This window comes from Tinamus guttatus, unplaced genomic scaffold (assembly GCF_059628265.1).
Source record: "Tinamus guttatus ecotype Peru unplaced genomic scaffold, ASM5962826v1 Tinamus_guttatus_pri_ptg000546l, whole genome shotgun sequence".
Classification (NCBI taxonomy): domain Eukaryota; kingdom Metazoa; phylum Chordata; class Aves; order Tinamiformes; family Tinamidae; genus Tinamus; species Tinamus guttatus.
The window spans coordinates 1,975,737-1,992,119 of record NW_028289080.1 but is presented as its reverse complement, the minus strand read 5'-3'; the positions used below and the strand labels follow the sequence as shown (position 1 = coordinate 1,992,119).

Genomic DNA, 16,383 nt, shown 5'->3' with positions numbered 1-16,383 from the left:
CAGCTTGATGCAGGGGGCCATAGGCCTGAGCTGCCAGACTGGGCTATACAGCTGGGCTATTCAGGACACAGCTATAGGAGCAGGATCTAACCCCAGGACACGGCTATAGGGCCCGGCCTGCGCTATAGGCCCCAAGGTCACGTCCATTCCATAGCTCCCCCCTCCCCACGAGCGCGCAGGCGCGGAACCACCGCTCCCCCTCCCCGCGGGCCCCACGAGCGCGCAGGCGCATGGCCGCCGCTCCACCCCCTCCGCGCGCCCCAGGATCGCGCAGGCGCAGAGCCGCCGCGCGCCGCCCGCCCTCCACGCAGCCGCGGCCCCGCGCGCGCACGCGCAGAAGCCGCCGCGCGCCGCGCCCGCCGCCGCCGCCGCCATGGGCAAGAAGTCCCGCGCCGCCCCGGGCCGCCGGCCCATCCTGCAGCTCTCGCCGCCCGGCCCGCGCCTCGCCGGCCGTGACGAGGCGGCCGCGCCGCCGCCGGCCGAGGGCGCCGAGTCGGGCTCCGAGGCGGGTACGGCCACGGCGGGGCGGGGGAGGGCGCGCTTTGTTGGCGCCGGGGCGCGGCCTCCCCCGCGCCGCCCGCTTAACGGCCGCTTCTCTCCTCGCAGACGAGCCCGAGGCGCCGGCGGAGCCGCCCCGCAGCGCTCCCCAACCGCCGCCCGCCCCCGCCGCCCTCAAGCCCACAGGTAACGGGGCGGGGGGGCCCGTAACGGCTGGGGGGGGGCGGGGTGGTTCCTCCCCCCACCCCCCCGCTCTTCCTCCATTTTGGGGGCGGCGTTTTCGCTTTCCCTCAATGCGGACGGGGGTGGATTCCGCTTTCCCCGGATTAAGCGAAAGATGAGGGTTATTTTTTTGTTTTTAATTTTCCCTCCCCTTAAGTGTTTAACTGACCTGCCCCCCCCCCCCCCAAAAAAAAAAACCATCTCACCATTTTGGGGGTGTGTGTGCAATTGCCCCCTTTAAGTGTGCTTAGAGAGCATGCAGTTCCCCCCTCCGCTTTTTGGGGAGTGCATTTTTTATTCCTGAACTGATTTTTTGGGGTGTGCAGAGATTGTGCCCGACGACCCCCCCCCACACCGCATGGCATACAGGGCCCCAGAGTGTCCCCCGGTTTCACTGGCAGGAGGCGGCCGCCGCCTCCCCGTCGCCGCTGCTTTTATCAATTTTATCCTTTTGAGCAGGAGGGAAGATGATGCTTTTTTCCCTCCTTAAGTGCTTTTTAGTATTGGGGGAAGGGTCCCTGTGTTTCTTCCCCGAGGATGGGAGGCTGCGCAGGAACGAGGTGCTGGCGCCGCCTCGCGACGGCTCCTGCTGCTCCGTCCGCTCCATGGGCGGCTGATCCATGGGATCAGCACCTTGGCCACCACGGGCTGAGCCGGGATTCCCGCCCGGGGTGGCGCACGCGGGGCGGATGCGCGGCCGGGTGCACCGCGCTCCTCCGTTTTCCCTTCCGTCACCGCTGCCCTGCGCCCCCCTCCAGGAGGCTTGTGCCTGCTCGGCGCCTACGCAGACAGCGACGAGGAGGAGGGCGACACCCCGGAGAAACCGGCACGTTCCGCGGACGCGAATGGAAGCAGCTCGGCAGACATCGACAGCACGCTGGCCAACTTCCTGGCGGTTAGTGAGGCGCCTCTGGCGCATGGATTTTTCCACGTGAAGTAGCTGCCTCGCGGGGGAAGGAGGCAGATTGTAGATAACAAGGGGGTTTCGCGGTCCTAGACGGTGTTCTCTGCCTGTTGGTGACACTTTGACTGTGCAGCTTGTGTTCCGCTCTGGGAGAGAGTCTCAATTTAACACTGTGGTGTCTGTGTCCTCGAAGGAGATCGATGCCATCACGGCCCCGCCGCAGCCAGCAGAGCCCCCGGCCTGCGCGCCGCCCCCGACGCCGCCGCGGCCTGAGCCCAGGGAGGCCGCCGCAGCGGGCACCGCCAACGGCACGGCCTCCGCACAGGCCGCCGAGTGGCACTACGACACCCAGTGCTCGCTGGCAGGAGGTGAGCGTGGCCGCAGCTGGCGCGACGGCCGTCAAGGGGTGATGGCTGCCCAGGGGACCGGTGCTGGGACGCGGCCTCTGACGGGCATTTTCTGTCTCCTGCCAGTGGGGGTGGAGATGGGCGACTGGCAGGAAGTGTGGGACGAGAACACCGGTTGCTACTATTACTGGAACACGCGAAGCAACGAGGTGACGTGGGAGCTGCCGCAGTACCTCGCGACGCAGGTGCAGGGGCTGCAGCACTACCAGCCCAGGTGAGACCCCGGGCCCCTCGGCAGCGGTGGGGACTCAGCCCACGCCGGCCCTTCACTCCCTCTCCTCTTCCTCAGCAGCGCAGTGGCTGGGGCCAACGGGAGTTTCGCATCGACTCCGGAGCTGTTCCCCCAGGAGAAGGGGGGCAGCGCGAGCCGTGGGGGCAGCGTCGCCAAGCGAGAGGTGAAGAAGGTCAGTGGGCAGCGCGAGCAGTGGATGCTTGTGCCACCGGGCCTGCACGTGGGCTCTCTTTGGTCCCCTGTGGCCACAGGGCTGCGCAGGCTCCTTCCTCTGCACCAGCGGGAGGCTCCTTTGTGTCCCGGGGGTGGCTCGGTCCCGGCGCCACCAGCTCACACAGTGTTGTCATCCCGTGTGCGCCCTGCAGGAGGTGAACGAAGCCGTGCAAGCCCTCTCCAGCAGCGAGGAGGAGAAGAAAGGGGTGGCCGCGGCCCTCCTGGCACCACTGCTCCCTGACGTGGTGAAGGAGGAGGAGGAGCGCTGGCGGAGGAAGGTGATCTGCAAAGAGGAGCTCGAGCCGCCCCCCGAGGAGGAGGCCAAAGCAGAGGAAGCGGCGGCCGCCCCCGAAGAGCCAGAGCCTTGCAGGGATCCTCTGGAAGACGCGCCACAGGAGGAGCTGTGCAGCGTGGTGCAGTCGGGGGAGAGTGGGGAGGAAGAGGAGGAGCAAGACACCCTCGAGCTGGAGATGGTGCTGGAGAGAAAAAAGGTAATGAGGTAGCTTTTGTCACCCAAATAAGGTCACGGCTGTAGCGAGCGAAGAGCAGATGAATGCAACCACCAGCGTGTGCTCTTTGGGATGTGTCTGCTGTGCCGCTCGTAGGGCGCCGTGGCTGCTCTTCTGGGTCAGGCCGGGTCCCTGCAGCGCCGCTCTTGTGTCTTTGCAGGCAGAGCTACGTGCCTTGGAGGAGGGCGACGGCAGCATGTCGGGCTCCAGCCCACTCTCCGATGGGAGCCAGTCGGCTTCCCAGGACGCGACCCGCAGGCTGGCCTCCAAGCGAGGGAAATGGAAACTGTTTGTCGGAGCTGCCAGCCCGGAGCCTGCTAGTCGGGGCTCCAGCAAAACGGGCCGAGAGAGCCCAGAAGCTGGAGAACAACCAGGTAATTTGAAGAGCCACCTTCGGTGGGAGGTATCGGCACTTGGAATTGGCAGCCCGTTCCCACCGGGGTGCCTTATATCCACTGCTGGCTGAAGATGCAGCTCACACGGGATGCAGGGAGTCTCTCCCTGCAAGTGGGGAAGTCAGGAGGGACTGAGGGATAGAGCAGGGCCATGGCTGAAGCAGTGGCCTCCTCTGCTGTCACAGTGGGGTGTGCTCGTGTGCAGGGACAGCCTGCCAAGCTCAGGGCGCTCCTGGGAATGAGTTGATGCTCTGTCACATTCTCCTGGCAATTAAGGAAAACCAGGAGAGTGCCCTAATTGCAGACAAAGAAAGGCAGAGGTGTGATCACGGCTTCAGGCCTTACTGCCTTCCACTTCCACCTGAAGCTGCAGAGCCTGGCCACGATGTATCGAGAGCTGTTGCCTTCCTCTTTTAAGGCCTGGTCTTGCTGAGGTGCCTGGTAACAGCCTTCAAATTTCAGCCAGCTGATGGGGTCCTTGAAAGCCAGCCCACCCTTTCACTTGGTGGTGGCCAAAACGGATTTGGCCAGGACCGCACTGAGAGCAGGATTCGATTCCTACAAGGACTGTCCTCATCTCAGCCGCATGGTGGATTTAACACTTTCTCAAACAGCAGCTGCCCTTACAGCAGCACGTGGGTGTTGAAAACAGTCGTCTGATGTTGCCCAGCCACACGCAGAGCTGCAGTCTCGGGGAGTTGGGTGGTGGCTGACGACCACCAGGCGCTGCCGGTGCTGCGCCGGCTGTTGCAGCCGCTGCTTGTAGCAAGCGCGTCCCTGCACGTGAGCCCGGCCACTCTGGAGTCGCCGAGGGCGCCGCGTGTGCCCGGCAGCCCTGTGCCATCTGCCCTGCCCTCCTCAGCACCGGGACGCCTGCCAGCCGCTGGCCTCGCAGCGGGGAGAACTCGCTCGCTGATACATCTGCTTCTCCCAGAGAAAACGCGGCACCGAAGCGCCCGGGCCTGTACCAGGCTGCGGTTGACACCCAGAAGCCGTTGTTTTTAAACGACGGGCTTGAAGTTGGGTGTGTATCCCACTGTTCCATGGCAACTGAGAGCTGTTTTGCCCTGGAAACGTATGACACGAAGTATGGGGGAATATTGGAAATACGGGATCTGGGGGCTTTGTTTTGTTTTTGTTTCTTCCTCTTCTTCCCTCCCAGGATTTTGTCACTTGGAAGTGTAAATAGCTCCCCCATGAGCTGTGGCTCTGAGGAAAACTTTAATATCGGAACATTGTTTTGGAGCTGTCTGGTCTCGTCAGCTGTCTGAGCTGACAGTTATTTCAAGGGTTTTAATACTTGTTTTCCTGGAAAATCGCTCGACTGCAGGAGTTCAGTGATTGCCTTCTTGGGAGTTTACCATCTTGTCTGCTTCTTTTCACTTGCCTGCTCCAGTCTGTTGCTCTTTCCCGTCCTTTTGTTGTGGTATCTCTAATTTCCAGCACATCCCCTCAGGAGGAGCCCCATCAGCTGCGGCACCTGTGTGTGGGGGAGCCTCTCCTTCAAACTCAGCCTTTCGTGCTCAGCTCCTGCAGGAAGGCGGCTCCCCAGCGGGGCTGTCCTGCGGCGGTGCCGGGAGAAGGGCTTACTCCTTGTTTCTCCTCCCGCAGCTGCAGCGAGCACAGAAGCAGCCGAGGAGATCCCAGAAAAAGAAGCAGAGCCTGAGGAGCCCCAGGAGAAAGCGAAAGCCCAAGGGGCACCAAAAGTGGAAGAGGAGGAGCAGGATTTGAAGGTAGGGAGATGCAGAGCTTTGTGCCGGCGAGGTTTGCTCCCAGCGTGCGCAGGAGGGACGAGCTGGGCGCGCGGCCGCTCCCTGCGCCTGCCGCTTTCCCCACGGGCTCCTCGCGGCCCCTGTGGCTGCAGTCAGCACTGAGGGGCGTCCCCGCTGCCTCGACCCGCTCTGCCCGGGCTGTTCGACCTGCCTGGCACATGTGGGCAGTGGTTTTATAGCCGGTGGGGTCTGACCCAGGCTGTGCAGGGGTAACTTTGCCTGCCTTTGCCATCGCTGGCAGAACAGCATTAGAGTCTGTGCTGAAAAGGGGTTGGGGGGCAGCCCTGGAGCTCCGAGTCCAGCTTTTTACTGGAAAAACAGTTTGTCTGTCCACATTCTCCTTGGTGCTGGCTTCGCCTGGGACGAATGGCTGGGCCGGAATGGGCCACAATCTCTTCAGCCAGTGTCTCATCTCCAGCAGAGGCCTGAAGGGGGAGGAACAGGACAAAGAACAAGCCCTGGTCATCCTATGAGAGAGCAAATGCTTTTGTACTGCCTTTTCTGCCTAATATTAACGATATCACAGTCCTTTTTCCCCGGAAACAGGATGGCTAAATGGCAGCTGACTGAAGAAGCCGCGTCGGCAGCCTCTGGGTGTCTGGAGGCTGTTGCTATTGGGCACTCGCCCTGTACCTTGGCATCGCTGCTCTTTTGAGGCAAGAGGTGGCCACAGGGTGGCTGTTGGATGCGAGCTGGGATTGCTCTAAGCGTTTTTGCAACCTTGTCCTGGTGCTTTTCTCTCCCAAAAGGCCTGAGTTGCTTTTTTTGATGGTGACTAAATGGTTCCCAGAGCCCCTCCTTGAGCTGTGTGGTTTGCTCAGAGCCTGCTGCCATGTGTGTATAGTTATATAGGGTACAAGGGGAAATCTTTGTGTCCCTGCCAGCCTGTGTCTGTTTCTCAGTCACTCGTTACCCTGGCATCTTCTGCAGCGCTGAATTTGACTTCTGAGTGATTTTGTTCATTAGTAAATGCTGTTGCCTCCCTTTGCCAGATGTGAGAATAGACAGTAGAAATGCAGGGGAGGTGGTTTTTCCATTGTGAAAACCAGTAGTTCCACCTTCCTTTCCCATCATTTAATCGTTATTTGAGTGTGAAAGGGCTCTTCTCCTTCCCTCAGCATAAATTCAGCCTCTCTCTTCTTTTTTTTTTTTAAAAAAAAAAGGAAAGAAAAAAAAAGACAAAAAACCTCTAATGTTAGAGTTTTGGGATGTGATTTCCCTGCATATAGGCTTCAAGCCTCTTCAAGTGGAGCGTATACAGGAGTCTGCCCTGTTTTGTTGATTAGAAAAGAAGTGCGAGCTGCAAGAATCATGCTTGCCACCTCGCCACATCCCGGGTTTCCTCGGAAAGACTTTAAAAGCTTCTGAGCTTAAGAGCACTAGAGGTGCTCAGTGTGCTGGGCTGTACGCTGTAACATCATGATTTCCCATGCAAGATTCCCTTGGAGCTGCTGAGTTAATGCTCATTTGTCCTGGTAACTTCTATTTGGTTGGGGCTGTTGGCTCTTTTGCCAGCTCATTTGTCTGGAGCAGAATTTCCGGATCCTCTGCTGGGAAGTAACCCGCTGGCACAGGATCTTCCCTAGCCCCTCTGTGGTACTGTTAACACAGAGAGCTCGTTTTGCTGCCTTGGCTCCTGCAGCATCTTCTACTGGCCCATCCCTGTCTTTGGACGCTACTTGGGTGGCCTCCTGGCATCTTATTGGAAGAAAGAAGGAAAAAGAGATGTTTTTAGCACCCTCCTTAAAGGAATGTCTTGTTTGCCCATTTGTGGGCATCTGCTTTTGAGAGTTTTCTGGCTTGTATTCGCTTTTATGCAGTTCCCCTCAATCAGTCTTGTTGCAGCGTGATGCTTAACTAGGATTTTTCACTGCTACAAGGATGTTGGGTTCAAGTAACCGTAAGCGCTGCAGGCCGGTCTGCATGTTAAAATAGAGACTGTCCTTTACTTGAGAGCAAATCCTGAGGTGTTGCTTCTCTCGTGCCATTTCCAGATAGTTGTGCTGGAAAGTGGTGATTTTAAGAGGCCTGAAAATTGAGCCTGCCCTGTTACCTTTGGGAGATGGATGGAGTATTTGGTTTAACGCCCTCTGCCCCTGTGATTGCTGTGCTCTAGCCTTGTGGTTTGAGCGCTAAAGTAGCCTGAATCTGTAAATTCCTTTGGCTGCTTCGCAGTGGAAACTGCCCAGATGATGTTGGCAAAGGTGGATGCAAAGGCCTGGAATGTGCTGGCCCCTCTGCAGGCATCTGCAGCGGTCGGAGCGAGTGCCGTGTCCCACCGCGCTGTGACGCCGTCCCTGGGGGCACAGGCCGCAGTGGGGCTCACAGGGGCTGACCCGGGAGGCAGTGGTTCAGCCCTGCTCCTCCTCGTCCTCTCTCCTTGCGCGCACAGGGCCGTAGGCAGCGGTAGCTCCTGCTCTCCTGGCGTCCCCATGAGCCGCAGGGCCGCAGCGGCCTTGCAGCCCTGTGGGAGCAGCTCCTTACTCTCCCTTTTCTCCTTGGCAGTTCCAAATCGGAGAGCTGGCAAATACTCTGACTAGTAAATTGGAGTTTCTGGGCATCAGCAGACAATCCATCTCCAACTTCCACATGCTGCTGTTGCAGACGGAGGTAACGAGGCCTTCTGTTTTGAAGGGGATTCAAGGCGCTGCCCGCCGCGGCCGCGTAGCGAGGCCCTTAACACGTCCGTGGTGGGGAAGAGGCACCGCGGCGTCGCCTGGGAGACGCGTCTTCCTCGTGCCCCCTCGCTCCTGCGCTGGCAGGGCCCCCTCCTTGCCCGCACGTCCCCGTCTCAACGGCTTCCCCTGCTTCTTGCCCTCTAGACGCGCGTCGCTGACTGGCGGGAAGGGGCTCTCAATGGCAACTACCTCAAACGCAAACTGCAAGACGCGGCCGAACAGCTAAAACAATACGAAATAAACGCCACCCCTAAAGGCTGGTCCTGCCACTGGGACAGGTACGCGCTCTCCTACCTTTCTCACCTTTCATCTTTGACATCTCAGACATGATTTGTGAGCCTCAACACGGGACGACGCGGCGCATCCGTTTCGGAGACCTGAGAGCAGCTTCCAGTTAGCAGTGCTGGGCAGGCAGAGAAACTTCCGGCACTTACAGAGTTTGGGCCAGCCGCCAAATTGGAGAATCCAAAGTGATTGCTCAGTGTTTTGAGACGGATCTGAATCCCTGATTGGACAGAGCTGGTTTTCACTCTTGCGAGTGTGAAGCGCTATGGAGGGCGGGCCTGGGGGGTCGCGCATGCGAGAGCTCTGTGAACTTTGCAGGACCTCTGGATCAGCTCTTCTGACCAACAGCACTGACAAAGGACAAATTTCAACTCATCAACGGAATGAAGAACAAGATTTCTCTCTCCTGCCAGCAGGTCAGACCCAAACATTTCTTTTTTCTATTTGGCTTTCTTGATTAATTTTTCCTTATTTGAAATCTTTGCTCTTTTTGTTTTTCAGCTCCCAGATCCGCTCCCTCTCTCTAGCATTCACTGTGTATTTGGCACCAAGAGTCTCATAAATGTGGCCTCCACGCAGCACGGGGTAGGGGGGCAGCCACTTCTCCAAACTGGGCTGTTCCCCGTTACCTCTTCTGGAGGATGACTTGAGGCCAGGGCAGTGGCCGCAAGTCCCAGTGCTAGCGAGCCCTTGCTGCGCTGCGCCCTGGCCTGCTTTCTCGGCCCTCCTCTCTCTCTCGGAGCGGGGGGCTCAGGGCCATGTTCACAGAGCCAGCAGCGCAAATAGCTTTGAGCGATCCGGCTCGGGCCTCTTCTGCCTCTGTCCTCAAAGTTGTTTGCTGCGTTGGTGAACGGCAGCCCTGCTGCAGAGGGTCTTCCCCGCGAGAGCACGTGGCTGTCGCGGGCAGGCCTGCCTCGCTGTGTCCTGTACGGAGGAGGGAATGTAAAGCCCCGTTTTCTTTCTTGTGATTTAGGGAGCATAGGCGCTATTTCTATGTTAACGAGCACTCAGGAGAGTCGCAGTGGGAGTTCCCCGACGGGGAGGACGAAGAGGAAGGACAGCGCAGCGCCGACAGAAAAACCCCCGGTCCTCCTCAACCACCTGCCAAAGAGCAAGGAGAGCGCGCCGGGGACGCCACGGAGCGCTCCGCAGGTAGGGAGCGGGCTGGGCTTCGCGTCGGGCACCCTGGCGCGGGAGCACGTCCCTTCCTGTGGCGTGGCCGGGTCGCCGTGGCCCGTCACGGCCTTGCTCACAGCAGCGCCTGCGGGTCCTCGCCCCCGTCAGCCGGGCGTCCAGCGGCAGCTTTACAGCAGCTGGCACTAGCGCCGCTGCAGCGCTGGGGCTTCCAGCAGCACCCAGTGAGGCCGGGTGCGGCAGCTCCAGGGGAGCCCCGAGAGCCCCGGGTCTCACCTCTGCATGCTGGTTCCCAGGCAGGGCTCTGCAGGAGAGGCAGCCTGCGCTGCGGAGCTGCCCAGCGCGAGTGAAGGCGGCAGCGGAGCCTGGGGAGCGGAGGGCGGCGCGGTCAGTAGCGTGGGTTTTCAAGCCTGTGTCAATATGTATTCTTCAGGCTCCCTTTGTAAAGAATCCTTCTCAGGCCAAGTTCCTGCTACGTCTCTCATGCCGCTCACTCCATTTTGGACTCTGCTTCAGTCCTCTGTCCCGGTCCTCCAACCTCCTTTGCCTTTGGAAATGCCTCCACCGCCTCCGCCTCCACCGGATTCGCCGCCGCCGCCACCACCGCCGCCTCCACCACCACCGCCGCCACCACCGCCTCCGGGGGAAGATGGAGAGATCCAGGAAGTGGAGATGGAGGACGAGGGGGGCGAGGAGCCACCTGCACCAGGCACGGAAGAAGATGCTCCCCTGAAGCCTCTCCTCCGCCCTGCCGTCGGAAGCAGCCAGGTGAGCAGTGGCAGCGCTGGTGACAGGGGACAGGCCAGCCTTGGCCACTGTCTCAACGTGACCAGAAGCTGAGCCCTGCATCTCGCTGCCCCTGCGCGCATGGCTCCTTTCCTGCCCCCGTGTGGCACGTGTGACCCACGAAACACTTTGGGGATGGGGACATGGGGGCAGAGCATGAGCCCGGGGAGAAGGGGCAGTGGAGGGACTGTGCAGAGAGCGAGGGGGAGCTGCTGGAGCAGCAGAGCCCCGGCTCGGGGCACCTGCGCGGGCAGCGCTGCTGCTTCGGTGCCCGGGGCCTTGAGGCCTCTCGACGCAGCTCTCACCGTGGGTGCTCCCCTTGCCAGGGTGCCGTTGACTCCAGCCCTGCCCCTCTGCTCTCCACCAAGCCGCCCAAGAGGAAAGCGGCGGAGATGAGCCCGGCGCTGATGCAGCGAGCCGCCACCATCGGCAGCTGCCCTGTGCTCTACAGCCAGCCCCTCATGGCTGCCAGCAAGTACCAGCCTTCGCCTGTGCCTCTCAGCTCCCTGAGGCCGCGGCAGCGCCTGGCGGGCGACATCCAAGGGCGCCCCAACCTCCGCATGGCTCCGGGCCACGCCGGCCCTCAGCCCGCAGGACTGGGCCTCCAGCCTGGCTACTTGGGAGTGACGGCCCCTGCGGCGTCCTCCGTCATGAGCTATTCCGAGTGCGCCGTGCCCGTGGGGCTCGCAGCAGCCGCTGCGCCGCCAGCGCCACCGCGAGGGGCCCTGCCCGCTGCCAGCAGTACCGAGCAGCCCCCGCCGCCACCACCACCACAGCCGCCACCGCCGCCTCCCACTCCCAAAGCGCTGCCAACGGAGAAGCCACGGAAGGGGCGGAAGGAGAAGGTAGGACTGTGTCCTGGTGTGGGGCCACCATGGCGGGGACCCTTCTGCTGGGATTGGTCTCCCAAATCCCTCTCCTGAGCTGCTCTAACTGTGGCCTTTTGAATTTCTGGCACAGGCCAAGAAGGGTAAAACGAAGATGCCATCTCTGGTGAAGAAGTGGCAGAGCATCCAGCGGGAGCTGGACGAGGAGGAGAACTCCAGCTCCAGCGAGGAGGACCGGGAGACGACCGCGCAGAGGCGCATTGAGGAGTGGAAGCAGCAGCAGCTCATGAGGTGCGGACGCGCTCGTGGGGCCCCTCTTGCTGCTGCTCCGGCACCGCCTAGCTCAGCAGTGACAAAACGCTGCCTGTCGCAGCCAAAAACCCACGGGGTGCCTTGGCGGTAGCTCCCTTCTTTGGTGAGGAGCCCACACCCTGTGAGGGGCAGGGTGGCTTCCTGTGCTGGGATGTCTCGCTCTCTGTGCTCCCCGTCCCTCGGGAGACATCGAAGACCATGGCTTGGGCAGGATGCCCTGTGGCGCCCTGTTAGGCGTATGCCTAACTCATAACATGAGGATTTTCTCCCCCAAAAGCTCCTCAACGGGCTTCTCTCAAGCCAGGGCCGTTTCCTCGCTGCCCGTACGGAGAGTGTCCAGCCGGGTGGGAGGAGGAGATGAGGGAGGCTGGGTGACACCGTGCGCCTCCTGGATGCTAATGCCACGCTTTGTCCCCGCAGCGGCATGGCAGAGAGGAACGCCAACTTTGAGGCGCTGCCGGAAGACTGGCGCGCGCGCCTGAAGCGGAGGAAAACCACCTCGAGCACATGAGGCGCGCAGCACCGTTTTTTACCGTTGTACAGTTTAGAGCCCTTTACCACTTGACCGTTGTCCAATAAATTGTAGCAGTTTGGGACGTGGCGTCTTGTATCCGTGACCGCATCCCTGACACTCTGGAGGACAGGGAGGGAGCGAGGCCTGGCCTCAGAGGCCGTGCAGCCCTGTGCCTACCCCCATGGAGACTTGCAGGTTCCCCTGGCCTCTGGTGGCACAAGAGGCCACTGGAGGCTGTACAGAGGCCCATAGATCACTCTGACCCCATGCACACGGAGGCTCTTGAAGGCCGCAAAGATGCCCATAGAGCCCCCCCCGTTTGCATGAAGACCCGTAGTTTTCCCCCCCATCCTTGTTTACATGGAGACCTGTGGGGGCCGCATGATTCCCTGCATGCCCTTGTCCATGGAGGCCCGTAAGGCTCACAATCCCTGTATGCACAGAGGCCTTGTGGGACCGTATGGGGGCCTGCAGGGCCTCTCTGCATCCTATATGCACAGAGGCTTCTGGGGGCCGCATAGAGGCACCTAGGGCTCCCCCATCTGCATGTGCATGGAAGTGCCTGGGGCTCTGCACAAAGGCCCCTATGGTCCCGCTGTCCTTGTGCTCATGGAGGCCCCTGGGAGTTGCATGGAGGCCTGTAGGTCCCTGCCCTTCCCGAGCATGGAGGCCTCTGGAGCCTGGACCGAAGTCTCCAGAGATCAAACAGGGTCTCTGGCCCTGTCCCCCACATGCCCCTCAGCTCTGCCCTGTTGCTGCCCCGGCTTTGCATAAATGTTCCCATTGGTCATGGCCTGGTTGCATCACAGAGCCCCTCTGTGCGCTGGCCAATGATCTTTGGGAGCTGCTGCACCCCTTCCTGGCTCCGCCCTGCCCTTAGGCTCCGCCCCTTCTTTCGACTCCACCCCACCGAGCGTTGGCCCTGCCTCTGCCCTCACAAGTGTCACTAGCAGCACCCGTCCTTGGCTGGGCCCCATCGTGCCAGGGAAGAGAACGGCTGTCAGGGAAGAGGGGCTGAGACCCAGTGTCGCAGAGACCAAGGGGGCACGGGGCAGTGCCAGGGAGGGCACCAGATGCTCCCGTCCCTAGAGGTGCGGGCAGGTGTGCACGGGACTGCTTGGGGGCTCAGAACTGGTGGCCGAGTGCTGCGTTTCGGGAACCTGCAAACGTGTTCCTGAGGCTGTGGGGCAAGTTCGGAAACAGAGGTTAAGTCCTGTGTGTCTGAGCTCTGAACTTGAGGCTTAAAGTGCTGCATTTCTGGGGCTCCTCAAGAAGTCCCAGGGCCTTTGCAGAGCTCAGGAACAGATACCAAGTCCTGCGTTTTGGTGCTTAAAAGCACAGTCTGAGGGCTAGGTTTAGGGGTTCAAGAGCAGAGCCCAAGCCCTGCATTTGTGCAGCATGGGAGCAGCGCCCAAAGCAGAGGGTGGGGGCAGCTGTGGAGGAGCCTCGGGAGAAGGGCCCGGAGGTGCCTGACACTGCCCCAGCTCAGGGGAAAGCTGAAGGCAGGTGGAAAGAGCAGCCTGAGGTGTCACAGCTGCACTCGGGAGCCGGGCAGCAGCCAGGCTGCCCTGGAGCCTCACACGGGCCAGGCTGGGGCCTTAGGGCCACTTTGTGTCTGCTTCCCCACCCGTGCTTCAGCACTGGGAGCTTCCTGCCCTTGCGGGTGCCCCTGGGGAGCCAGGAGGGTTTGCTGTGTCTGCAGTGCGAACTGGAGGCAGAGGTTCTGCGGAGATGTTAGAGTTCCTGCTGGCTGCGTGCCAGGAGCAGCGGTGGCTGTGGCAGTTCGGGACTGCGGGCGACCCTAGCAGTGCCAGCCATGTGGTGAGGTGGGAGGCCTCCCTCGGGATGCGCCTGCCCTGTTGCAGGGCCAGTGCGTGGGGAGCAGCTGCAGGGACCTCACTGTGTGGCAGGAGCTCTACTGAGGCACAGAGCTGCGTCGCGTCAGCACTGGTGAGCCTGGGAGTAGCTGCCCGCGGCCGTCCCGCCAGGTGACCGCGTGTCCTGAGCCTGCTCATACTGTGGGCGCAGTGCCCTGCTGCATGCGGAGCTGGTCCCGCAGCGCCTTAGCGGGGAGCCTCTTCCCAGGCTGGATTCCCACTGGGCAAACGTGCAGCTCACGGCCACGGCGCTCTGTGCTGGGATGAGGCATCCAGTGGGGCACGGAGGTTTCAGAAAGGCCCCCGGTGGGACAGGTGTCTTGCCTGGCGTGACTCGCATCCTGATGCTAGCGACTGTGCCGGGGGTGTCTGTCACAGAGGAGCGCGGAGGCACGAGGGAGTCTAAGGCACCAGTGGGCTCCAAGCCCAGGAGCTCATGAGCACTGAGGCTTTTGGCTCCATGGGCAGACAGAAAGGCAGCTGCGGTGCTGCGAGGTTGCAGGGCAGCGCGTGGTGCGTGGGCAGAGCCATGGGGGGTGTCTGAGCATGTGGGGGGGATCTGGGCCGGGTGGCATCTTTCCTGGCCTCTGCTTCTAAAAGCCGATTTCCCGAGATGTCAGACACAGGGATCTGTTGACCCTGAATGTGGGAGGCAGTGGGCAAGAGCCATTCCGGGGCTGCTGTCCCCCACGGGCAGGTCCCTGCTGGAGCCGAGTGTTTGGTAGGAGGCGCATACGAGAGCAGCTTTACACAGACGTAGGCTTAGTTAGACTTAAATTTAGACACACTTAGACAGGCTTAGCATTAGATAGACTTAAACAGGCTTAGCCTTACATAGACTTAGAGAGACTTAGAATTACATCAGACAGAAGTACACCGGCTTAGGCACCGACATACTTATCAGACAGGCTTAGCCTTACACAGACTTCAATAGGCTTGGTTAGACTTAGCCTTAGATGGCCTTAGGCAGGCTTAGCCTTAGATAGACTTAGACAAGTTAGCCTTAGACCTAGGATTAGTTAGAATTGCATTTAGACAAACTTAGACTTTGACACGATTAGCCTTAGGCAGAGTTAGACTTAGATTTAGATAGACTTAGAAAGACTTCGTCAGGCATAACCTTAGGCAGACTTAGAAAGGCATAGTCTTAGTCATACATAGGCTTAGACTACATATAGGCAGGCTTAGCCTTAGACAGACTTAGCCTTCAACCAACTTAAAGACGTGTAGTCTTAGACAGGCATAGGCTAGTTAAATTTTTGCAGAATTAGACAGACTTAGCCTTAGACAGACTTACCCTTAGACGTATATTTAGACAGATTTGGACAGGCTTACCTTACACAGACTTAGATAGGTTAGTTAGACCTGCATTTAGACAAACTTAGACGCGGACAGCCTTAGACACACTTAGAGAGTCTTAGCCTAAAGATGGGCTTAGACAGGCTTAGCCTTAGACAGACTTAGGTGTGCTTAGACTTAGACATAGAGAGGCCTAGTTAGACTTAAGATTTAGACAGCCTTAGACTTAACCTTCACCTTACACAGATTTAGACAGGCTTAACCCTAGGCCTGGATTTAGGCAGACTTCAATGTACTTAACCTTAGACAGACTTAGGCTTAGACAAAGACAGGCCTAGTTAGACTTAAATTTAGACAGACAGGCTTAGCCTTAGGCAGACTTAGACAGGCTTATTTAGACTTACCTTTAACAGAGCTAGGCAGGCTTAGCCTTAGACAGACTTTGACAGGCTTAGTTTTAGACAGATTTCAACACGCTTAGACTTGGACCTAGACATACTTAGACAGACTTAGTGTTACTCAGACAGAAATAGACAGGCCTAGCCTTAGAAGTACTTAGACAGACTTAGCTAGACTTAGATTTAGACAGACTTAGATGATGTACTTACCCTTATACAGACTTAAACAGACTTAGCTTTAGACAGACTTACACAGGCTTTGCCTGAGAGAGACGCTGGCTTAGTCAGATGTAGATTTAGACATGCTTAGCCTTAAACAGACTTAGATAGGCTTAGTTAGACTGAGGTTTATACAGACCTAGACAGACTTGGACAGGTGTAACCTTAGAGGGGCTTAGACAGGTTTAGCCTTAGACAGATGTAACCTTAGTTAGACTTAAAATTAGACAGATTTAGACAGGCTTAGACATAGACAGACTTAGGCAGGCTTAGACAGCCTTAGTCTTAGACAGATTTAGGCAGGCTCACTGCAGACTTTGATTTAGACATATTTATACAGGCTTAGCCTTAGACAGACTAAAACTGGCTTAGTTAGACTTAGATTTAGACAGACCTAGAAAGAAAGGCTTAGTCGCACATAGACTTAGAGAAGCTTAGCTTGTACAGACTAAGGAGGCTTAGTAAGAGTTAGATTTAGACAGGCTTAGACAGCCTTAGTTATATATAGGCAGACTTAGTTAGATGTAGATTTACACAGACTTAGACACATGGGCTTAGTTTTGGACAAACATAGGATTAGACTTAAATTAGGCAGGCTTAGCCTTAGACAGACTTAGACAGGCATAGCCTCAGAGAGACGTAGGAGTAGTTAGAGTTAAATTAAGACAGGCTTAGCCTTAGACAGACTTAGACTTAAATCTAGACAGACTTAGACAGGCTTACTCTTGGACAGGCTTACCGCTAGATAGACTTCGACCAGCTTAGACCTAGACAGAGAGGCCTAGTTAGTCTTAGACAGAGACAGGCTTAGCCTTAGACAGCTTTAACCTTAGACATGCTAAATCTTAGACCTGAATTTAGACAGGCTTAGACAGGCTTAGCCTTAGACAGACTAAGAAAGG

General features: G+C 58.6%; 1 protein-coding gene across 2 annotated transcripts; it reads left to right on the top strand.

Annotated features, from left to right (window-relative positions):
- Positions 1–362: 362 nt before the first annotated feature.
- On the top strand, positions 363–11,767 carry FNBP4 (formin binding protein 4). 2 transcript variants are annotated; one of them, XM_088534276.1, is made up of 17 exons: positions 363–509; positions 607–684; positions 1,479–1,615; positions 1,818–1,992; positions 2,098–2,245; positions 2,321–2,435; positions 2,629–2,967; positions 3,146–3,359; positions 4,998–5,113; positions 7,658–7,762; positions 7,975–8,108; positions 8,434–8,531; positions 9,089–9,267; positions 9,766–10,017; positions 10,362–10,880; positions 10,996–11,153; positions 11,595–11,767. In XM_088534276.1, exons 1-17 carry the CDS (start codon positions 374–376, stop codon positions 11,683–11,685), a joined length of 2,994 nt encoding a protein of 997 aa, XP_088390402.1. In that variant the 5' UTR covers positions 363–373; the 3' UTR covers positions 11,686–11,767. The 2 variants fall into 2 exon arrangements, with proteins under 2 accessions (XP_088390402.1, XP_088390403.1); XM_088534277.1 differs by lacking the exon at positions 8,434–8,531 and having other exon boundaries at positions 9,683–10,017.
- Positions 11,768–16,383: the final 4,616 nt, after the last annotated feature.